The sequence below is a fragment of the Pipistrellus hanaki genome (assembly GCF_964339955.1).
Source record: "Pipistrellus hanaki genome assembly, chromosome: 16".
NCBI lineage: Eukaryota > Metazoa > Chordata > Mammalia > Chiroptera > Vespertilionidae > Pipistrellus > Pipistrellus hanaki.
This window is the reverse complement of record NC_140518.1, coordinates 31,977,352-32,001,255: the sequence shown is the minus strand read 5'-3', so window position 1 is coordinate 32,001,255 and position 23,904 is coordinate 31,977,352. Positions and strand designations below refer to the sequence as shown.

Genomic DNA, 23,904 nt, shown 5'->3' with positions numbered 1-23,904 from the left:
TTGTTTGTCAGTGCCGTTGGGAATGCTGTACAAACCTGACTCAGTATTCACCAGAGGCTCTGGGGGGACATAATAGTGCTCCTGCCAGGCGCGCACGAACGGACCTGAGTTCCGCAGCTTCCGCGGACTTGCTCGGGTGGCGAATCTGCCGTCGTGGCACAGTGCGTAGGCGCGTCAGGCCCGGACGTGAAGTTTGTGGAATCTGCTGCGGGGAGAACGACGCCAGCGTCTCTTGGGCGACTGCAGCCATGGCGGCGGCGGCGGCCCCCGGTGCCGGCGGCTCGGCGCCGCAGGCGGCGGGCTCGGCCGAAGCCCCGCTGCAGTACAGCCTTCTCCTGCAGCACCTGGTGGGTGACAAGCGGCAGCCCCGGCTTCTGGAGCCCGGCATGCTGGGCGGGATCCCGAGTCCGGCCAAGAGTGAGGAGCAGAAGATGATAGAGAAGGCGATGGAAAGCTGCGCCTTCAAGGCGGCGCTGGCCTGCGTGGGAGGTGAGGCCAAGCGAGGGCGCCCTTGGGCGGCGGAGGGTTTGGGTGGCAGGGGGTCCTCTGCCGAGACCGGGCGCCCGGGAGGAGAGGAGCCTGTGGGCCTGACCTTGACCCCGTCTCTTTCGGTGAACTCCAGCCACGCTCCCTAGACCCTGGAAGTTGGATCAGAGAATCGGTACTGTGGGTCGGGGCCTGGACGTTATAAAATGGTTGGCCTCTTTCATCGTTCATTCGTTCACTTTAAAATAATCATCCTTTCAATAGATTGTTACTGAGCAGCTGTCATGTGCCAGGCGGTGGAGAGAGGGTTGTTCTCTGGAAGGTAACATTCTTCTCCTACACTAGAGGCCCAGTGCACGAAATTCATGCAGGGGTAGGATCCCTAGATCTGCTGATCAGCGCCTTCCAGCTGTTCCGCCCCAATCCTGGTTGAACTCCTGAGGGGACAATTTGCACATTAGGCTTTTATATATATAGATAATAAAAGACTAATATGCAAATTGACTAAGCAGTGGAACAACTGATTGCTATGATGTGCACTGACCACCAGGGGGCAGACGCTGAATGCAGGAGCTGCCCCTTGATGGTCAGTGCACTCCCACAGGGGGAGCACCTCTCAGACAAAAGGCCTGAGCCAAGCTCACAACCTCTCCTGGCCTGCCTTCATGGCAGCTCTAAGGATGTCTGACTGCCAGCTGTCAGTTGGACAACCCCCAAAGGCTCCCAGACGGGGAGAGGGTGCAGATTGGGCTGAGGGACACTCCCTTAGTGCACAAATTGTGTGCATCAGGCCTCTAGTATTTATGTCACAGAATATCTGGCAGAAGGATGCTGCAGAATAGAGAACATCAAGTGCAATGGTCTGGCAGGAGCTGGTTTGAGTTGTGTTTTTTTTAAAGATGTTTTTATTTATTTGAGAGAGAGGAAGGGAGAAAAACATCTATCGGCTGCCTCCTGCACGCCCCCTACTGGGGATCCAGCCCACAACCCAAGCATGTGCCCTGACGGGGAAGGGAACTGGCGACCTCTCAGTGCACTGGAGGACGCTCCACCAACTGGGCCACACCGGCCAGGGCTGGCTTGAGGTTTGAAAACAGAAGGGCCATTGTGGCCCGTGTGAGTCTAGACAGCAGTGGACAAAGGGGAAAGAAGTCTAGAACTGGCTTATTTTTTTTAAGCCTTTCGAGGATTTGAGAATGGACAGTGCCCCTCCTGTGTGCAGGGTACAGAGATTGGCCACACTTGCAGATGAGCTGAAATCTCGTTGAGAATGACAGATGAATATAGAGAGTGCCAATGTGAAGTACAGTAGAAAGAAGAAAGAGAAAGCTTTTTGTTTGTTTGGGGAAAACCACAAGAGAATGGGAGACTGGAGCTGTATCTTGAAGAACTGAGAGAATGGGGGTGAACAAAGAGGAAAAGGAATGTCATTTCAGGTTGGGGTCGGATAGGGGGTTTGGGCTTTTCGCCTACAGGAGCGGTTCTCAACCTGTGGGTCGCAACCCCTTTGGGGATCGAATGACCCTTTCACAGGGGTCGCCTAAGACATCCTTCATATCAGATATTTACATTACGATTCATAACAGTAGCAAAATTACAGTTATGAAGTAGCAACGAAAATAATTTTAAGGTTGGGGGTCACCACAACATGAGGAACTGTATTAAAGGATTACGGCATTAGAAAGGTTGAGAACCACTAGCCTATAGGCATTAGGGCAATAATTGAGTTTTTTTTTTTTTTTTTTTTTTTAGGAGAGTATCAAGTGGTAGTGAGAGTGATGCAGGATGCAGTGTGGTGAAGGAGAGAAAAGTGTGGGGAGGGAGACCTAGAGGAAAACGGCTAGACTGAAAGTTCATGAGGTGTGGACTGGGTCCTTGTCCATCATTGTGCTTGACCCTGACACGTCATTTAGATATTTGTTGAAATGAGTCTTTGTAGCGCTCCAGGGTGGCAGTGATAAAGGCCCTAGACTAGCTCTGCCCTGTGTGGCTCAGTTGGTTCGGTATCTTCCTGTGCATTGAAAGGTTGCCAGTTGGATTCACTGTCAGGGCACATGCCCCAGTTTTGGACTCAGTTCCTGGTAGGGGCTGTGCTGGAGGCAGCCGATCAATGTTCTGCTTTCACATCAATGTTTCTCTCTCTCTCCCCTCAATACTTACTCTTTCTATAAAAAAATTTTACATATATGTGTGTGTGTATGTATGTATGTGTGTGTGTGTGTATATATATATTAAAAGGCCCTAGACTAGGATGATAATTGTGGACATGGAGTTGTAGCGGGGAGCACAGAAACAGTCAGAAGTGCCCCTGAGGTTTGTAGCTGGAGTGACTGGGAAGAAGGAGCCATAAGCAAACACGTCTGCCGGGGAGGTGCCCATGATTTCATTGAACACAGACAACCGACTCTGGAACAGCATGGGTTTGTGCGAGTCCACTTACACATGGACCCTTGTTTTTTAAAAATATATTTGTATTGATTTCAGAGAGGAAGGGAGAGAAAGAGAGATAGAAACATCGGTGGAATCATTGATTGGCTGCCTTCTGAATGCCCCCTACTGGGAATTGAACCTGAAACCTGGGCATGTGCCCTGACCAGGAATGGAACTGGCAACCTGTCAGTGCCCCTGACAGTGCTCAACCAGCTGAGCCACACGGGCCAGACCTATACTGTTTTCGATCCTCTGTTGGGATTCCACAGATGTGGGCAGCTTCCTGTGTGTGCTGATTTATACCATTTTATATAGGGAACTTACCTGCAGACTTTGGTATTTGTGGGGGGTCCTGGAACCAGTCCCCACAGGTAACAGGGACACTGAATTCTTTTGCCCCCAAGGGTAAAAATTTTCATGCTCCACATTTTCAAAGAGAGTAACATAACAAAAATGTTATCCTCCCCTCATCCTAGAAATAAATAGGACCGTAAAATTCTTTTTAAATTACACCACTTGGGAATTTAGCACCAGCATCCAAAGTGAGCAAAAAGGAGCCGCACCGGTTGGGCAGAAAAAAAAGCATCAATTTCTTTGGTCGGAGTTCTCCCATGTAGTATTAATATTTCTTTTTTGTTGTTTTTTGTTAATCCTCATCCCAGGGTATTTTTTCCAGTGTGTGTATGTGTGTGTGTGTGTGTGTGTGTGTGTGTGTTTGTGTTTTGTTTGTTTTTAGAGAGAAAGTGGAAGGGATAGGGAGACAGAAAGAAACATCAGTTGGTTGCCTCCTGCACACACCCGGACCGGGGCTAGTGAGGGGCTTGTAATGGAGGTATGCACTCTTTTTTTTTTTTTTTTTTTTAAATATGTTTTTTATTGATTTTTCACAGAGAGGAAGAGAGAGGGATAGAGTTAGAAACATCGATGAGAGAGAATCATCGATCAGCTGCCTCTTGCACACCCCCTACTGGGGATATGCCCGCAACCAAGGTACATGCCCTTGACCGGAATCGAACCCGGGACCTTTCAGTCCCCAAGCCGACGCTCTATCCATTGAGCCAAACCGGTTTCGGCTCTTTTTTTTTTTAAAATATGTTTTTTATTGATTTTTCAGAGAGGAAGAGAGAGGGATAGAGAGTTAGAAACATCGATGAGAGAGAATCATCGATCAGCTGCCTCTTGCACACCCCCCACTGGGGATGTGCCTGCAACCAAGGTACATGTCCTTGACCAGAATCGAACCTGGGACCTTTCAGCCCACAGGCCGACGCTCTATCCACTGAGCCAAACCGGTCCCGGCCGAGGTATGCACTCTTCACCAGAATTGAACCCATGATCCTGCAGTCCAAGTGCGGACACTCTAACCAATGAGCCAAATTGGCCAGAGCACTATTTCTTTCCATTCATATTACCGAAACAATAAAAGGGGGGGGGGGGATGTAAATCTCATGGTTGCTGAAACTAGGGAGGTCGCTCTTTTGTCTTCTGTGCAGGTTTTTCTCAGAAAAATGGCTAGAAACATTGGCTGATAATTCTCCTTTTGTATGTCTTTCGTAAAGAATAACAGTAAATATATCGATGTCCACATCTTGGTTATTAGTCTTCCACTTTTTTGCTTGGATGCCTCTTTGTGTTGGTAAGGTTGTGGTCTGCCTTTTGTGTTATTTTTTGAATGGCCATTAATTCTTTAGGTCACTGCTGATGGTGCAGGTTGGTCAGTGGTTAGCGCAGCTGGTGGTCGTGGCAGCCAGGCTGTCTTTCTCTTTGGGATTGGGTCTCGGGCTCCTCACTGGATCTTACTCAAGACAAATGTTTTTGGGGAGTCAGAAGTTTTGTGTGGGTTTTTGACTGTGAGGGACTTGGCACGCTTAATCCTGCATTGTTCAAGGGTCAACCGGACTGACCATGAGGTAATGAGAGGGTCGTGGATATGGAAATGCCCAGCAGGCTCAGGAGGGTCAGCTGTGGGTGACAAAGTGGAGTTTGCCATTTGGTAGCTTTGTGACTTTAAGGAAGTTAATTAACCTCTCTGAACCTCGGTTTCTGCAGCTACAAAAAGGAGGGGGTAAAAATATCTATAGGGTTATTGTGAAGAATGAGTGAGGCTCTAACTAAAAAATATAGTAATTGGCAGATGGTATTTATTAAATGACTATTGGGCATGTTACCATTGTTAAGGGAGTGCTTTGCAAAGTTGACAGCTGCACTCAGGGTGGCTGGTTATAGGTGAGAGAGTGTAGGGAGAGAACAGAGGGTAAAGACTGAACCTTGAGAGAGATAAGGTGAAATGATGAAGAAATCCAGGAGGAGATACAGAGGAAGCTGTCAACAAGACAGATCCTAGGTTGTGTCATGTGGAAGCCAGGCTAGTGGCGAGTTTGGGGGGCATGGGGGGCGGGTATCCTCTTCATGGGTGGCCACCGAAGGTGCTGTTGGAATGTGACCCACTGCAGTAATTCAGAAAACATGCCACAGACATCTCATCTCTGCTTGCTTTTAGGATTTGTCTTGGGAGGTGCATTTGGGGTGTTCACCGCCGGCATCGATACCAATGTGGGCTTTGACCCTAAGGACCCTTACCGGACTCCGACAGCAAAGGAAGTTCTGAAAGACATGGGGCAGCGAGGAATGTCCTACGCCAAAAATTTTGCCATTGTGGGCGCCATGTTTTCTTGCACCGAGTGTTTGGTTGAATCTGTAAGTGCCTCTGCCTTCTATGAAAGCTTTGTCTCCTGTCATCTTATGACTTCTAAAGAGAAAGACTCTTAATGTTATTAAGAAGGCAGATCAGATATTGCTAGATTGAATGTCCATAAAATAGCCCCTACTGTAAACTTTTTGTATTTATGATTTGGGCTTGCATGATTCTTGACTACTTTTAGTAGGCTTACCATTGGTTGGTGATCTTAAACACAAGATTTATTGGGGAGTCTGAGACGAGATTTGGATAATGCTGTACTTGGTTTCAGTGCTCTGGTGTCACCTGCAGGAAGCATCTAGGAACACATTCAGATTTTAGGAGCTGTCCTTTTGAAAAAGAGGAAACCTTTTAGGTTTCCCTTGGGGCGGGACTAAATTAGCCAGCTAGGAACCCTGTGTTTTCCCTTCATCGCCTTGTCTGGCATGTTTCTTTGGCTCTAAACTGCCCTTCTCCGCCCACAGTACCGGGGGAAATCGGATTGGAAGAACAGTGTCATTAGTGGCTGCATCACTGGAGGAGCCATTGGTTTCAGAGGTTGGTAAACAAGTCTCGAGGGTTTTCTTTGTGGCCTCGGACAGTGTGCTGAAGTTGACATTTCTAAACATATGAGCATTCCAGGGACAGCCCCAGGCCTATGTGGGCACTTGGTATTCTTCCCTCTGACAAATGAGTCACGTTTGCTTATGTGTCAACTCAGTTTTGAAAATTTCAGGATTTCTTATCCTTGGCACTAGTGACATTTTGGACCAGATAATCTGGGAAAGGGTCGTCCATGTATTTAAGGATGTTTAGCACATCCCTGGCCTCTCCCACTAGATGCCAGTAGCACTTCTTTGCTGTGAGAACTCAGAGTGTCTCCAGACATGGCCAGATGTCCCCTGAGGGGCCAAACTGCTCCGAGGAGAGGACCGCTGATAGATCTAGATCTGTCTTAGCAGAAAGACCTGCCCCGTGTTGGAATGCACAGTGATTCCTGGAGGACGGTAATGTGCAGACTAGGACGGAAGCACAGCTCGGTTCCCTTCAGCCATGGGAAGACCATTTGTCCACATACCATGCTGAACTTTCAGCTCCATGCATCTCCAGGATCGAGACATTTTTCTTAATAATTCTCTACAATTATCAGTTGTCAGTTTTAATTTTTTAAGTTATCACAGCAATGTCTTTCTGCAGTTGAGGATTCTTAGATTTCTACCCATGGGAAGCCAAATATAGGCGTTTAAGAAATGCTGGATTATCAGCTGAAAACAACAAAGAAAGAAACCAATTTCCTGCCACTTCTCCCTGTTGGCATTCCCATCAAGAGTGTTGCCTTTCCTAACAGTGTCCATTGCTGGGCCACTCTCTGTCTGCTTGTGCCCTGACTTACCCAAAGCAAACAGCCTCTTTCCTCATTTTCCGAGAGGCAGGATGACTTGCTGTCATTAAAAGCTTTTGCTCCTCAAACGGCCATGTATGATTTAGAGGGTAACGTTTCCTTTGGTCTTCCCCTCGCTCGGCTCCCTCCAGGACCGCTTTGATCACCTTCCCAGGAATTCACTCCATAAACAAATCAGGGGCAGGCCATATGCTTTCACTTGATTCCAAGTGCTGGTTTTCTTAACCAGTTTCCTGCCTGTGAGGAGCTGTTTTCATGAGACTGGAAATATTAATTCTTTGGAATGAGAAAAGTTAAACGAAGGCACAGTGTAACTAAAGCACTGGGTTAGATCATGTGCCCGGCTTCATTGAAGCCTTACAGTTCTCTGACAGGGTGAATGACAGCACTTAGCTGCTCTCTGTGCTTGTGGGTATGCGGTGGGTGTGCACATGTCTTGTGAATGCAGTCTGGCCCCGCATTGTCACCACGGTTAATGCCATTTCTGCTTTCTTTACAGCTGGCTTAAATGCCGGGGTCATTGGTTGTGGCGGTTTTGCTGCTTTCTCTGCTGCCATCGATTATTACCTACGGTGAGAGCGACTGCCTCCGGGGACGGACACCGCCGCCCAGGCCAGCGCTGCTCTCGGAGGGCATTCCCGCGCCGCCCCGGGCCCTCGCTTCAGACCCTGAAGACGGTTGTTTCCCCTCAGACAGTCCGTGTTGTGAGGAGCCGCCTGGCCACTGGACGCCTCCAGCCTCTGAGCAGCCACACTCTGCTCCTGGACACCCGCCTCTCTCTTCCCGGAAGATTAGGAGTCAGCGTGTTGACTTGTAGAGATTAAGCTGCAGAGATTCGGTGCTGACCACACGTGGCCCCCTGGCTGGTTGGTGCGGTGGGAATGGAGGTGACCTTACAGACCCAGGACACTGCTCGACTTCGGAACTCCATGCAGTCATCCCTCCCACGTACCCCTCAGGGCAGCACAGTAAATGTATGCCTCTGACCCACTGTGTCCCTTGGTTTAGCATTCTGCTATCCTTGTTTAAAAAATGTATTTATATTACAGTTTAAGTGGTTTATTTCTTAATTCCTCAAAATGGTGCCAGGTGGCCCAAAGATTGAACATTCAAAGGAGAAACATGGAGAAAGCTCCTGAGAAGTCTGGGATTGCTAGGTTTTCAGGGTTTGTAGTTGTGTTACCCTCACTGAGACTGTTATATCAGCCAGGGCCTTCCATCCAAGAAGCCAGCCTCGCCACTTCCTAGAATGCACCGAAACCCCAGGGTTAAGTCCTGCTGGCCTCTCCTAAGAGCCTTCCTGTGGGCGGCCGACGGGGATGCCTGTGGTCTGAGCCACTCACTGGTGGTGTGCTCTGAGCACTGGACTCGGCCTGGCTCCAGGACACGTGAGGAGCCTGCTCTCATCATTCTGATGACGAAGTCACAGCAGGTCCCGGGTAAAAGCAGGCATCGTTGAGGGGTTGTTCACCACACCCTTGCTCTCTGGTATGTGTTCTTTTAACATGTTAGTGTTTTTTACTTGACTTGGTAGCCCTTTCTGACGACAAAAGCTCAGTGTAATTTGTATCATAGGCAACAAATAGCCTTTTATGATTAGGACAGAGGCCCGTGGCACGAAGAGGTTCATGCAATAGGCCTTCCTTCCCTTGGCTTCCCGCACCAGTTTTCCTCCGGCCAGAGTCTGCCTTTGTCGTCTTTGCCGCAGACTCCGGAGTCTGCAGTCTTGTCTTCGCTGTGGCACTCCGCTCCTGTAGACCCCTTTGCCCCCCGCCCTCCCTCTCATAGCAGGCATCCTGCCCCGCAGGCCACTCCACGCCTGGAGCAGCTTGGCAGCCGCCATCTCTGGCCTCTTAATTTGCATACTCACTCTGATTGGCTGTGGGCGTAGGGAGGTACGGTCTATTTATGTTTGTCTATTATTAGGTAAGATTTGCCCTGGGTTCTGCTTTACTCTGCTGCTTCCGTGGCAAGATGAAGCTGATGAGTTCAGGCGTTTGCTCTTGGGGCAGGCAGGCAGGCTTGTTGGGGGCATATATCCTGGCTGTCTTTAGCCAGTGGTTGTGTCTTTTTTTCCTGCAGTACAGTAACTCCTTTGCCTTTTTTTTGCTTTCTTTCCCCCTGCCTGCTGTCTTCTAGCCCACCCACTCTTAACCAGAGTTCAAAGACTCAGCTGGAACATCCAGGCATCCCGAGTGTGTGTTTGTATGTGAGTGATAATGTCAAACCCAGCTGGTAACACCTTCCTCTGGCCATGTCTGCTGTTTCCTTTGGAATGAGTGTGAGTTGGTGCACAGAGCTCATGTCCTTCTATGGTGAATTCTATATGCCTGGCCTAGTCTCACAGGCATGAGGCGTCATTGCTGCTAGGCTGTCTGGAGGGTCCTCAGAGGTCCAAGCACTAATTTAGAATTGTTTTCTACATTGTCCCTAAGTGTCCACCTAAAAGCACTCAGAGTAATAGCAGCTACTCCTCCTGCCTGGCACCTGTCGAAGTGTTAGGACCCAGCATCTTCTACCGACCAGTCTAGCGCGTGGGGTCAGATGCACTGAGCACCCGGACAAGGACAAGCTGCCCCACCACTGGCTTGGAACAGATGAGCCCTGGGCTGCCAGTAGCCATCAGTTCACTAAGCGAAGCATTGTCCACACTGACTATTCAATCGAGAGAGGAGATGAATAGTTTCCTGTTTTAGATGGCTGAGGAGTCAGTATGACCTCATAAACCAAACACCAATTTTCAGAGACATCTGTTCCCGATCTCCAGAATAAACAAGTGTCCAAGGGCTTGGGCTGGTGGGAGCTCCATTAACCCCACGGGCTCTCCTAAAGGGAGGAGGCTCTCTAGGGGACCCAGCCTCTTTGCAGGCAGATTAGGCCAGAGGCTGCCCCAAAGCTGAGCCACATCCAAGGAAAGTGGAGAGGAAAGTTTACACAAAATAGGAAGGCTCCACTTGAAGGGACAAGTTCCTGCCATCTCTCCCTGAGGATGCCGACGGCCAGGTTCCTGGCAGAGCACGTGTACTTCCTCGCTGGCTGCGGGGTGACCTGGAGGCCTTGTGGAGAGAAGGAGAAGGCTTGGGCTCCCCTCCAACTGCCACAGTCCCCACAGAGCCCACAGGGAAGCTCAGGAGGGTAACTAGGTAAACAGATTCCCGCAGCTCATATCTGGACGCAGCCTGAAGAGTTAAATATTTAGATGGGTGGTCTTCCCTGGACCACTGAGAACACAAATGTCCGCACCACAGGGCTGAGTTGTGTGCAAATGTTGGGGCTTTGCATTTTTTTATTAACATTTTCCTCTCACGTGGTTTACATCAATTTATAATAATCTACAGAAGTTGAAACAGAACATAGACAAAAAAATATATCCTTACCCACTTATTAAAGTCAAATATTAATGAAGGGTCCCATCCCACCTGTATTGGCAAAAACCGGCTGCCCATAGTCACTGCCAACAAGGACAGGCCTTCTAGGGCTCCTGTGGCCTGTGTCCTGAGCCTGTGGGCACAGCCTGCCCTGCTGGGCACAGGATGGGGTTCTGGGCTGCACGGTTCCTGCCTCAGCAGAACCCGTGGGCTATTTCCTTGGTGCAGCGTCATCCAGGTCTGGTACCTGCCCTTCCCCACTCGGGGTAGAATCTATAAATATTCTGAGCCTTTTGCATTTCTCAGCCCTCCTAGCCTTCCCCCCATTCTCACACTGCCTAAGCACGCGTAGGGGCTGCAGTAAGGAGCTACCTGATGCTGAGAAGTAAACATCCCTTGCTTTGGGAGGTGGGAGGCACCCATTTTTGGCTGTAACTAGCTCAAGCCGGGCCTCCACTCATTACCATCAATGGCTTTGGAAACAAAAGCAGAGATGGGCAGGCGCTGGGATCTTTAGACTCAAGTTCTTTCCCCCTCACCTGTCCCAGGGAGCAGGGCTCCTGACGAAGCTGCGAACAGGTAGCTAGCTAGATGGTAGTCCCTCTCCTGGGGCATCTCTTTCCTCCGATGTGCACAGAACGTGTCCCGTCTGCCCTCGACGGAGTGACAGGACCCTCCTTCCGGAGCAAGCACCACAGCTCTCGGGCCAGCAAACCCTTCTTTACCCCTCAGCCCTGCGCTCACGCTGTGGGAGCTGTTCTCTGCAGTCCTGAGGCCCGGACTCCACTGCCAGAGGAGCTTGTGCTGCCCCTCGAGCCCTGTGGCCTGGGAGCGTCTGCCCAGCCGGGCTGACCACCAGGGCTCCCACGGGAAGAAACAGGTACACGCTCTCCTTCCCAGGACCGCGCTGTGGGTCTCAGAGCTGGGAATGGAACCTGCCGATCCCGGACTCGATGGAGCATCAACAGTGAGGGTCTCCGGCCCAACCCAATCCCAGGAGAGACAGGCGCCTGCAACTCCTCCTCCTCCCCCGCCTCGGGGGTTTCCCAACACTCACAGGAAGGCTGCACCCGGGAGTCGGGGTTGGGAGCCGCGCTGTGACGGCTGCCTGCGTGGACTGCCTGCCTTTCCCAGGCCCTGCAGCACCTGTGGCCGTGGCCGTGGGCTACCCCGTGGCAGTGCTTGGCTGTGGAGGATGTAAAGTCTAAGGCAAAGGTACCACGAGGTACACGGGGCACCAGGCGGGGCTGGTCTGGACGCCTGCTTCAGCCACACCAGTGGCCCTCCCCGAGGCCCGGCTTCACCAGGAAAGCCTCGGCGACGCCTGCTGCCGACAGCCGCCTCCCCGCTCGGGACACCAGCGCCGCTCGCTCTCGGAGTGTCCACCTGGGGCCCTGCCTCTCCCACCTCCCGATTCTCCCCGGGCCCTCCGGCCGTCTCCGTAGCAGGTCACTGACGAGCCTACGCTCAAAGGAAATAGACCACCAGGGGGAAAGGAACCGAAAAGCAGAAGAAGAAACAGTCAAGATGCCTCACCGGTAGACAGGAGACAGAACAGATAAACCCCAGAAATGGTGTTCGGGTGGAAAGTTCCAGAAATCCGCTCTCCAGCTCTGCTAAGCCGAGGGTTAGTGTGAGTCTGTCTCCTTGTCCAACATTTGCACGGGCAGCAAGGCAAAGCGGGGGTGCTTCCACGGGTGGAGGGCAAGGAGGGGGCCGGGCGGGGGCAGCATGCGGCGGCACTGAGGCCCCCGTGGCCACCGCCCCCGGGGCCGCCTCGGACCCCCCCAGGCGGCGGAGCGGAAACCAGGGCTGCACATGCGCGCAGCAGGAAGGCTGCCAGGAGACTGCCATCTGGGAGCGGGGCCAAGCGAGGACAAGCTGGCAGCAGTTACGGGGCGCCCAACGAAAGCCCTTGGACCGGACTCGGGAGGAGAGAAAGTGTTGGAGGAAATGAAAGGACAAAGCAGGCCGTCTCTGTGCCCATACGGGGTCCGTCCCTACCTTCTCTGCGTGACAAACGGACATAGACAACCCCCGAACGGCGTGGAGCAGGAGACACACTAGAGGTCCAGAGGGCGGGAGCCGGGGCGTGCGGCGAGGCGGGGCCGGGGCGGCTGGCTTTGTACAAGGTGGCACAAAAGATGCACACGTTCCAGTTCTCGGAACCCTGCGTCCCTTGGAGTCTGGAGTGCTGGGTTTGGGAGTTTCCTATCGTAGTCTTTCAAGTCTGTGCCGGTCGCCCGGCTAGAGAGGCCGGCTCGGCCACCCCCCACAGCTCCCACCTGGGGCTACACATCCGTGGAGAAGTACAGTGTGTTCCGCTTCAGTTCTGCGAAGGAGATGGGGGGGTGCTGCAGGTAGTAGAGGAGGACCTGGACCTGCGGGGAAACGGGGGAGACTGAGGCAGGGCCCTTGTCCCCGGGGCCTCCTCACAACTTTTTTAAAAAAATATATATTTTATTGGTATTTCACAGAGAGGAGGAAGGGAGAGAGAGAGAGAGCTAGAAATGTCGATGAGAGAGAAACATCGACCAGCTGCCTCCTGCACACCCCCCACCGGGGAGGTGCCCGCAACCAATGTACATGCCCTTGACCGGAATCGAACCTGGGACCTCTCAGTCCGCAGACCGACGCTCTACCACTGAGCCAAACTGGCTTCGGTGCAACTTTCTTTCTTTAAGAAGAAATGGTCCCCAGTCTGTGTTGCTCCCCTTCCCTCTCAGGTTGGCTCCTGCCACTTCCCCTTCCTTGGCAGCTCGGGTGTGCCTGCCCCTTTGCAGCAGTAGAGGGCGCTACAGGGCAGAGGGTGGGAGCCTGGGGCCACTTCCCTGCCTGCCTGCAGAGAGTGGCTTTGGCTTGACATCCTGCCTCAGACGGGGCCCTGCTCTGGGTGTTGTGGGACCCAAGGAAGCCTGCCCAGAAGCAGTCCCAGAGCTTCCCCCGGGAGGACGAGGCCCGGCCTTCCCGCCCCGGCTTCCTTTCGGAGGCAGGCACGTCCAGGACGGAAGCCAGCACCAGGCCCTGGTCTAGGTCCTGAGTATAAACTCCTTGTTTTGGTCTGGGAAGGGAGGACTGTCCAAAGTCCCGCCTCCCTGGGGACAGCCTGCAAACCACGAGCCCAGCTGCTCAGGAGCGAAGGGGTGTGGGCCCAGCTGTTCCCTCTCCTCCGTCAGGGAGCTGGCCTCACCCTCGTACCTGTGCCATGACATCATGGGACCAGATGTCCGCAGCCGACGTGAGGTGTGCTTTGCTCTCCACTTCTGAGGGTCTCAGTAACGTGGGGCCAAACACGGTGGCCAGGTTGTGAAGGGACATTTTGTTGATGGGCTCCTTCTCAGCAACCCTGGAAGGGAGGGGAGGGGAGAAAAAAGTCACTTCTCAGCAGCTGCTCAGCGCTCCGGACCCTGGGCCTTCGGTGTAGGAGCTCCTGGGAGGATTCCTGGAAGTGGTTACCAGGCTTCCTCTCCTGAGGGCAGAGACCTCTTGGTAGGGAGGGAACTCGGTCAAAGGACCACATCCCCAGCTATAGTCCCTGGACATGCCTGGAACAGAGGCCCAGCTCCGGGCCACCCCTGAACTGAAGGCAAACGTCAGAAGGACCCACACCGACAACTCTGCCTTAGAGACAATGGTACCATTAGCCCAAGAACTTTCCAGATAATAAATCACACTCCTCAGCATCCTCTGGGTAGTAAGGAGCATCGTCTCCACTGTACAGACGAAGAGACGAAAGTACAGAGGTAAGTGGCTTGTCTGAGGTTCTCCAGCTAGCAAGTGGGAGGGCTGGGGTTGAACCCAGGCAGCCTGCCTGCAGAGCCCCTGCTCCTCACCCTCCTCACCCCTGCTTTACCCACGACCAGGCAGGCCGCGCTGCGTGGCCCAGGAAGGGGGGTGAGGTGAGGGGTGGGGGGAGCAGGGACAGCAGCACAGGCAGGGAGCTGGAGCCCAGCAGCAGTTGCTAACTAAATGCTAGGCTCTGTCCCGGGTTGTGGCAGGAACAATCCTTATCCAGAAGGGTCTGGCTCCTGGGACCCAGAGCAGCCTCCCTTTGGATCTTTTTTTAAATTTTTATTATTTTTTTTAATTTCAGAGAGACAGGGAGAGGGAGAGAGAGATAGAAACATCAATGATGAGAGAGAATCATTGATTGGCTGCCTCCTGCACTGCAGGCCCCCCACTGGGGATCAAGCCTGCAACCGAGCATATGCTCTTGACCAGAATTGAACCCAGGACCCGTCCGTGCGCAGGCAGACGCTCTATGCACCGAGCCAAACTACCGAGGGCCCTCCCTCTGGAACTTCCTCTGCTTCTCTTGCACAACAGGCCAGATGCTCTGGAGATATTTCCCCTGAGTGACAGCCTTCTGTGGCTCGTACCCAGGCGGCCAGTTCTACCCACACACCAGAGAGGCCCTGGGCCTCCCCTCCTAGGAAATGTCTCTGGGGCTGAGACCCAGCCGTCCCGAGCAGCAAATCTAAGTCATGGACATGCCCGCTGACTCTATGGAAACGGGCAGACAAACACTGCCATGCCAGGAGGCAGCTGTGCAGCTGGCCCAGCCCCTACACACACACACACACACACACACACCCCGGCCAGGGGCCCAGATGTGGGAACAGACTGTGCCCGGTTCCCAGGCTGGAAAACCTAATGGATTTTCCCCTTTCCACTCCTCCTCTGTGTGTCCTCCCCACAGTGCTCGCCAAACTATCTGGGAACTGGTTGGGGCTCTGGTCCTGGCCAAACCAGAGGGAATATGTCCCATAATGGGAAAAACAAGACGCGGCCCCAGGCGTTTCCGGGTCTCCGGAGCCATTGCTGGGAGCTGGGCCTGAGGGCCGGGGCTGAGCCCGGGGAGGACCTGGCCCACACACAGCCCCCTCCCCAGGCTCCTGGGGCCCTGGTGGGGAGGTTAAGGGGCCCCTGGGGACTTCCGCTCCCCACTCATCCCCAGACAGTCCTGGGCTCCAAAGGGAGCAATGAGGACCCCTTCGGGGCTGGTTTCAGTCGGAACTCGCTGCGGGCCGCAGCGTGAGCAGCTCTTGGTTTGGGAGCATTATAGAGGGGGAGGGGAGAGGGCCTTTGTTTAGGATTTAGGAGCCGGGAGTCTGAGGACAGGCCTGCTAACCAGAGCAGGTCCCTATCGGTTCAAGTGTGGTCAAAACCAGAGGGCTGCCAGCGCTTTTGACCATGACACGCAATAGCGAGCACTTTTACACTGTGAGTACGTGGCTGTGCATAACCGGACACCAGGACTCGCACACACACTCACTGCCGTGGTGCATCGGCTGCTGTCTATGCTTTCCGTGCGACATGTGCCAAGCTGACCGACTGACCCCCTGACTGTAAAACTCAGCGGCGGTTTTTGGCTCCAGCCTGGCCTTTCTAAGCATTCTGTGGCCAGTATTCCAGGCTGTTATTAGAACCCAAATACTTTTCAAACAGAATCTGAGTGTAAAAATTTGAAGGGCAAACTCTCACCTTGCTACAGACGGCCCGGCAGGTGAGTCCTCTCCAGCAGGGCCTGCCTGCCCGGGCTCCCGCCCCCACCCCGGTGGACCCTGCGTTACCTTTTCAAGTGTTCCAGCAGGAAGAGGAAGGTGATGAGGTTGGGGTCGGGCAGGGAGCGGAGCAGGTGCATCATGCAGTTTTCCTTGGCAGCAGGGTCTGACAGGGCTGTGGGGAGAGACAGGGCTTGGCTCCCAGGCGGGGTGGGGTGGGGGGTGGGGAGTGTGTGTGGGGGGGTGAGGCCCTGGCCAGCGCCGGGTGGTCAGGAGGCTGCAGGCCCTGAGGGAGAGGCCAGGCTGCCCTGTTAACAGCCAGTTCCTATCGGAGGCCCCGCCCACAACCTGCATTCAGCCAGGGGCAGCGGGTGGGGGGGGGCAGCGGGTGGGGGCAGACACCTGCCTCCCTCCCTGCACAGGCCTCTGCACCCTGGTCCGTAAGCAAAGCTTAAGACAAGATGACACTGTGAATGTTCTCCCAGCCACTCGGAGACAGCAGAGCCGCAAGTGCCTTCCAGGGGACTCACTGCTCAGGGCGGCTGAAGCCCTGACCTGCCCCAGGGGAAGGCGGGGCGGGAGGGATGCACGCAGGCCCGGTGGGTGGAGGCAGGGCCTTCTGCTTCCTCCCCACCCACGGCCCCAGCCACCGCGAGTGCATCCAGCTCTAACCAGGCCTCTCCTTGGCTCTGGGCGCTGCCCCTGACCGCCCCCTGCAGGAAGGTGTCCTAGGACACCCAGGGTTCCAAGGAAGGAGGTCTCTGTCCGAGGAGGAGGACAGAGGGCAGCCCCCGGGACAAGAGGGGAGAGGCAGGGAAGAGAGGGTGCAGTGCTGGCTCAGGCCCCAGCAGACCGCCCCCCGCCGCCCCCCGGCTACTCGGGTGCATGACTCTGCTGGTCGGCAGGCCTGGCCAGCGCCCTCAGTCCCGGAGCCTCACCGATGCCCTCCATGAAGGCGGGGTAGAGGCGGTCTGTGAGGAGGGGCTCGGGCAGCTCCCGGAAGTAGAGCTTGAGGGTGCCAGCGATGGCGTTGATGTCCATGTCGCTCAGCATCAGGAGGATGTCCTTGTTATCTGCAGGGGAGGTGCGAGGTCAGGGCCACACTGGCCTGAGCCCCTCCCACGAGCCCTCGGCTGTTCCACTCCCCACCCATCCCTCACCTGCCAGGGTGCCCCCACCCACTACAGCTCTGGTCTCCCGCAGACGGGGACGGTGCAGGCAGGGCCCACAGGTGGTCTGGGACTCAAATCCATGGGGGGAAGGAGGGAGGAGGGGGAGCCGAGTTCATCATCCAGAATTCTGGAGCTGCATTCGAACCACGTGCCACACACCCTCCCTCCACTTGGTCCCTCCCCGCTGCTGAGCCTGCTCTGGAAGACACCACACACTTCTTACCCTAAAACCGTGTCCCAGGTCGCATGGAGGAGCCAGCATGCCCCCAGCCCCCAGCTCCCCAGCCCAGGCCTCCCCAACAGGGACACGCCACCCGCTCTCGGCTCCCGCGGAATCGGCACGGCCGGGCTGGCCACGGGGTGTGCTGGCAAGATGGGAGGAGAAGGCCTAGAAAGGGCAGGCCTGCCACGGAGGAGTCTGCAGTCAAAGCCGGACAATGCCCCTCCGGAGGCACACGGGGCCCCGGAGATGGTGGGGAGCCAGCCAGTACCCCCAGGGACTGGGAGCTGGCCAGAGCCAGGACTCTGGACTCTGAAGGCAGGAGGATCCATGTTTAAATCAGGCTCGAAACCTACTAGCTGGGCGAGCCTGGACCCGGGTCTTGACCTCTCCGAGCCTCAGTCCCCTTCCCTGAGGCCATGGGTAAGGGCTGGGGGGAGGGGACCATATGAGAAAGTGCAGGAGGAGCCTGGGCACAGGGACTCAGAAATGCTCCAGCCCACACCACGGACTGCGGGGAGAGGCTGAGCTCTCCCCCACGGGCTCTCCTGCCCGCTCTGCGCCCACTGCCCGGCACCGGGCTTCGCACTCACTGGCATCGAAGACGGCCTTCAGCGCCTGGATGTCGGTGGCCACCCCGGATATCCGGTAGATGCCGACCTCCTCGATGCCCCTCTTCTCCACCTCCTCCACACACTGCCGCACGATGTAGGGCACCTTGGAGCGCTCCCGCCTGGGGGAGGGGAGAGGAGGAGGGTGGAGGGAGGCCCCAGCGGTGGCTGCGCAGACCCTCCCCAAACACGTGGCCTTGGAGAGCTCTAGCCTCTGGGACTGGGATGTGGGGGCAGGGACAGGGCTGAGGAAGAGGCCCTGCCCGCTGCCCCACGGCCCACCCAGGGCCTGCCGCTGGGGGAAGCAGGGGCACAGGGGAAGCTTGGGAGACAAGCTCTAGGACTGAGGAGGGGACGTCCCTAGGAACAGAGATCTCAGATTTTGAGGCTACGGGAGCCCCAGTGGGGAACTCTATATGGGAGGGGCCGGGCCCTGGAGAGCGGGATGGTGGGGAGCGCAGGATGCCGGCCCTTGTCCGAGGGGCCGCTGCTCCTTGGAGTCCGCCAGCCCCGGCCACGCTGAAATGTGGGCCTTCAGTCTCCTATCTTCCCGTTTATTACGAGAAGCTGACGACCTGGCATTTCCCCAGGCCGCACCCCGGTGTCTCCGTGCTGGCTCGTGTCTTTCTAAAGCGGCCCAGGCGCAGAGAACACCCCTCTGCGGGCCACTGGCGGCCTCCGAACCTGCCCCTGGGCCTGCTGAGCCGGAGGGTGACTGCTCAGGGGCCAGGAGGGGTGGGCAGGGCTGGCGGGGGCCGGGCACGGACGCAGCACGCGCAAGGAGGCAGCACCTACTTGGTCACCACGCTGATCTTCACGCCGAAGACGCCCGTCTGCTTTTTGGACGGCGTCCTCTTCAGGCTCATGTCTCGGCTGGTGAACTTCATGGAGAATTCCACTTTGATCTGGTGGGGGGAGGGGGGGAGAGGCAGGCATGAGTGCCCCGAAACCTAGGGACCCCTCGCCAGGACTGTAAGCAAGGCCCCCCTCTTGCCCCCAGGGCTCCCTGACATCCTGGAGGGTGGGAGAGGGGAGGGGGCAGGAGGAGGGAGGGAGAGGGACGGGGCCGAGGGGCAGGACGGCACCGGAGGACACCAGCCAGCGGTCGGGCTGCCCACCCACCGAGCAGACACTCCCTCCCTCCCCGGCTCACCCCGTTCATCTCGATCACATCTGTGTGCCAGTTCTTGGTTTCCACGGTCTGTGGATCCAACTGTGAAGAAAGAAAGAGCAACGAGTGAGAGAGAGAGATGACAGCTAGAGACCCAGCCAGCGCTCTCTGCTGTGCAGCCTCTGCTCAGAAGCTGGCTAACTGGTCAGGAGGGCAGGTGAAGGGCCCGATGCTCATCCGGACATCAACCCTTCCGGGTGGCTCGGCCTCCAGCCCCTGCTGGCCCGGGGGGTGAGGACTACCCCTCCTCTCAGTGCAGGAGGTAGGGCACACTGTGAGGTACCTTTGCCTATCGCCTCTCGTTCACTCCTGACCACCACCCCGTGAGGTGGGATTATCGCCCGTTTCACAGATGCAGAAACTGAGGCTCACAGTGAGCAATCTGCCTGGCCACCTGACGGGGCGGGGATGGAGCCCGTGTAGTGAGGTGCTGAAGGGGAGGCAGGCCCAGGTGAAGCCCCGTCCGGGGGTCAGGCGGCCTGGTCTGAATCCTGGCTCTGCCGCTTGCAGCTGCACGACCCTGGGCGGTCTGAGCCTCGCCGAGCAAGCCTCGTCCATCCCACCGTCCACTGCAGTCAGCGGCAGGACCTTCCTCGCAGGGAGAGACTTGTGGTGAGCGGTTGGTCCCACAGGGAAGCAAACACTCGGCCGGGGAGGCCCCCCCCTCAGGCAGGAGTCCCCAGGAGGTGGGGATGGCGGGAGAGGCTCGGAGGCCCCCCTCCCGGGGGAGTGGACAGGACTCCGTCCCTCCCACCCAGCGGCCGTCAGCCTCTGTCCCCTGGTGCACCCACAAATCTGAAAACCATGCGCTCTCTGGCACATTTTAAAATCAACATCTGAATATTTCCAAGGCAAGTTTAAATACTTGCTGGGGATAGAATTTCCAAAGCGATGTAAATATTTACATCTTAAAATAAAGCTGTTACCTCACTCTCCGCAATGTGTGCCGTGAAGCCCGAGCGTGGGATCCGGTCCCCGCCGCCGTCCGCGCACAGAGACGCCGCAGCCGCCCGCCCGCCCGCGCAGAAGCCCCCCGCCTTCCCCTCCTGAGCGCGTTTCAAGTCTCCGTTCCCAAAGGGTTTTGCCCCAGTTTGTGTTTTTTTGATGTTAAAGCCTTTTGTTGGCCGCCCTATTCTATTTCACTTCAATAAAAATATCCGTATACACGGACATGAAAAATGTCCTCAGACCACAAGGCTCTAAGTATGCAAAGCATATTCTGGGTCAGTTATTATAATAATTAGCAGCAGACAATGACCATTAGCCACCGCACTGGAAACTGTAATGACTGTTCGGCAGCAGAGGGCCGTTTTGGTGGGCTGGCGTCCCTGACACAGACTGGGAGAGCATGTTTCCTGGGTGAGCTCATGTGTGTACACGAATAGCAGGGTGAGACAGGGCATAACATAAATTCTGTTCATATTTGGAGGGTTTTTTGTTTTGAAAGATGTAAAGAACAAAGCATCCTGTGCACAGAAAGAAGCAGACAAGGCCTACGTAGTCTTACTGTAGCAACGTTAAGCAATATTTAACTTCTTCCCTTGTTAGCTGCTTTAAATTGCACATTTAACCTCAGCCAAAATTTATTTTAAACAGCCTCTCAGCTGCCAACTCCCATCGGTCGTAGAAAACAAAAAAGGGGAAGCCACCAGCCTGGCGACAGGATCTATCACCCAGCCACTGGCCTTTCGTTTTTCACCCCCTGCCCCCGCAGTCCAGTGGCCCCTTGGTTGTGCACCCGGAGGCGGCAGGCCCGGAGGTGGCAGGCCCAGAGGCGGCAGGCCTGGGCCACGGCCCCCAGCGACCCTCGAGCTCCTTTGCCGAGAGAGCTGCTGGTCCAAGGCCCTTCACAAGGGACCGCTTTTGGACAGCAGCACCGATGGGAGTTGAGGATCTGCAAACTGGCTCCCTTGGAACTCCCCCTGCCATGCCGCTCCCGGGAAGTCCCTGCACACCCAGGGACACACGCAGGGTTTGCACACCGCTGCTCACCGGGCCTCACACGGAGGAAAGCCATCCCGGCCAACACGGGGTGCCCTGGGCCCTGGGGCTTCCTACAGTCCTTCCTAAACCTTCCTTCCATCATGCAGACACCAGATATAAACAGGCACCCAAGCACCTGCTGGGTCTGGGGCCTGCATCGGGGCCAGCTCTGGCCCGGGCCCAGCCTTCTGTCGTCCGTTCCTTGCCCGAAGAAGGGACAGAACTGGGAACAGGAGAGAGGAGAGAGGTGTAGCGAGAACCGAGCTCCCCACCACACCTCCCCAAACGCAGGGAAGCGTGCGGGGTTCACCAGCGGGGCTGCTGCCCCGCTCTCTGTCCTGGAAGACGTGGGGCCAGGTGTCCTCCTGTGTCACCAAAGGAAGCCCCAAGTTTGGCCTCACTTTCCTGCAGCCTCCCTCTCTGGGACACTTGGTTTTGTCCCAACCCTTCAGCAGCCTTCATCCCGGCCAGAAGGCCGGGTATCCCCTTGGACGGGGGGCCTGCGTCTGCCCCCAGTGCTCTTTGTCCACAGAGGCAGACGCTGGCCTTGGAGCACACGTTCTGGAGTGGCCATGCTATTCACGATGGTCTCTCCCAGCGTCAGCCTGAACCCCAGCCCAATCCCATGGCCACAGTCACCTAAGGCCACTCTGCCGCCCTGAGCCAGGGGCTCTCCGTGGGTCCTGCAGTGGGATCGAGACACAGCCCGAGTGGGGATGGAGAGCCCGGATGTTCCCTCTTCCCTCAACGGTGTGAACTGGGGCGAGTCACGTGACCTCCCCGAACCCGTTTCCTTGCAGGGGTGTCCGTGCCTACCTCAGAGGGTTGCCATGGAAAACAGTCACAGCAAATGGGGAGCGTCTCCTGTGAGTCTGGCACCACGCCCAACCCTTTATGTACAGCGTCTCCGGGGATCATCATAACAGACCCCAGAGGTTTAAGCCTCGGCAGCTGCTCCCATTGTACAGACAGGGACACGGAGGCTTCAAGCGGCCGCGGAGCCAGCCTAGGGCCACACGTCTGCCACGTGAGAGCCGGGGGCGTAGCCACGTCTCTCGGGCTCGTCGGCTCGGCTGACCCTGCAGGACGAAGCCCCTGGCCTGGCGCCGGCACCTCTCGGCGGAGACGGTGGCTATGTCACCGCTGTTTGTTTAGGAAGGAGACAGCGGGCTCCTGGCGCGTGGTCGGGCACCGGGGGGCAGACCGGGTGCTGGCAGCGCCCCCAGGACACTGCTCTGCTCCTCCTCTCCCACGGCCTCTGTCCGAGCTGCCAGGTCGCAGCCCTGCGTTTTCCCGGGAGCCGCGGAGACGGGAAAAGCAGCTCCCGCTGAGGCCCAGAGCTGGCCCCGCTTCCTCCGCTCCCCTGCCCCTCGCACCCAGGCCCGGCCCCCGCAGCCTGCCGGTGCCATCGGCAGCTGTTCTGCACGCACCGGCCTGGCCGAGGCCAGGTGAGTTTCACCGCCATTTCCGCCGCATTCATTCCCGATCCCCTCCACAGGTGCACCCCGGGACCCAGGCACCCCGGACCCGCTCAGGGAGCCCGCCCAGCCCCTCGGCGCCCCGACAGCGGGCTGTCTCCCAGGAGGCCAGCAGCCTCTAGGAGCCAAGGCTATTTCAGGATGTCATTTCAATGCAGAGAAGGGAGGGCGCAGAGGAGAGGGACATGGCACGTTTTCCAGAGAAATGATGCTGCCTGCATGGCGGGGCTATTTATAACCCCTGGGAAATGTGGGCTCTGCTATTTCCTGATTAGATTAGCCCTGGGGGCGGGTGGGGTCCCTCCCCACGCCTCCCCAGGGGTCAGCCCCTGGGGAGGCGTGGGGAGGGACACCTGACTGCTCACCCTCCGGGCCGGCAGAGGGGCCGCCCTCCGCCCCGCAGAGCAGGCACCCGGGACCTCAGGTCACCCGAGGGAGGGAGGCAGGCCGATGGGGCTGCACAGGGCCAGGCTGGGGAGACCGCAGAGGGCCCGCCTGCACTGTGCAGGAAGTACACACCCAGTGGGGCTCCCCATGGGGCCCGGGCACGGTGGAGACGGGCCATAGGACATGCTGGAGAGAGGGGTGACCGAGGGGGCTGTGCACGGCCACTGGGAGCAGCCGGACCCTGGTGAGCTGCCTTCTCACTTGGACTCACGTCTGCACACCCAGCGTCTCTGCCGGGGAGAGCCGGCCGGCCTCGGGGACTGATGTCCAGCAGAGAACCACGAGGGCCTGCAGCGACACCCTGGCTCCTGGTGGGAACCCTGCCCCGCACCCGGGAGGCCGCAGGCTCGGGGAGGGCGGCAGGAGCGGGCGGCCCCTGACCTCGCTGGGCCTCACGGCCTCATGTTCGGGACAGGGAACGCTCAGGGCAGGGCGGGTGCTCTGTGCACACCCAGCACCCTCCAGATGGGGGTGTCACCTTCACTTTGGGAACGGCCTCACGGGTCCCCTCAGAGGGGGCTAAGCCCTTCCTCTCGGCCCGTTTGTCTCCAGCCTGGGGCAGGTGACCCCAGTGCTGGCCGTCCATGACTCCCCTACCCCCCATCGCATGCTTGGGATTTCAGCGGCACCAGAGTCTGGGGTCCCCCATCCCGCTCTCCTGAGTAGGTGACAGAGCCCATGCTCCAGGTCCCTCTGAGGGTGGGCAAGTCTTCCCACTGCACCACACGCCTCAGCCGCCCCGCCGGCCCGAGAGCCTTCAGCCGCCATCCTTCCCCTCCCCTCCCCTCACTGGCTCCTTCAACCCATGGGGGCCAGGGGAGCGGGGGAGGCACAGGCCCAGAGGTGGTGCTCACTGGGTGACGGGCCCAGGCACACCTACAGGCCTATCCACCAGGGGCCCAGGACTCCACTTCCTGCCCCCCGTCCCTCTATGCGAACCCTCCGTTCCAGCCCC

General features: G+C 56.8%; 2 protein-coding genes across 6 annotated transcripts in view; one reads left to right on the top strand and one right to left on the bottom strand.

Moving 5' to 3' along the window:
- Positions 1–8,043, top strand: TIMM22 (translocase of inner mitochondrial membrane 22). Its single transcript, XM_084863071.1, has 4 exons — positions 1–489; positions 5,417–5,613; positions 6,079–6,151; positions 7,495–8,043. Exons 1-4 carry the CDS (start codon positions 249–251, stop codon positions 7,569–7,571), a joined length of 588 nt encoding a protein of 195 aa, XP_084719197.1. The 5' UTR covers positions 1–248; the 3' UTR covers positions 7,572–8,043.
- A 2,203-nt stretch (positions 8,044–10,246) lies between these two features.
- The window catches only part of ABR (ABR activator of RhoGEF and GTPase), a 181,606-nt gene continuing 167,948 nt past the window's right edge, over positions 10,247–23,904 (bottom strand). For all 5 annotated transcript variants that reach the window (XM_084862843.1, XM_084862846.1, XM_084862844.1 and 2 more), the window contains 7 exons: positions 19,024–19,083; positions 18,666–18,775; positions 17,853–17,992; positions 16,806–16,940; positions 15,937–16,042; positions 13,562–13,709; positions 10,247–12,744 (listed from right to left, as the gene is read on the bottom strand). In XM_084862843.1, coding sequence (XP_084718969.1) covers positions 12,655–12,744; positions 13,562–13,709; positions 15,937–16,042; positions 16,806–16,940; positions 17,853–17,992; positions 18,666–18,775; positions 19,024–19,083 — 789 coding nt within the window. In that variant the 3' untranslated portion in view covers positions 10,247–12,654. The remainder of the gene's footprint in view (positions 12,745–13,561; positions 13,710–15,936; positions 16,043–16,805; positions 16,941–17,852; positions 17,993–18,665; positions 18,776–19,023; positions 19,084–23,904) is intronic.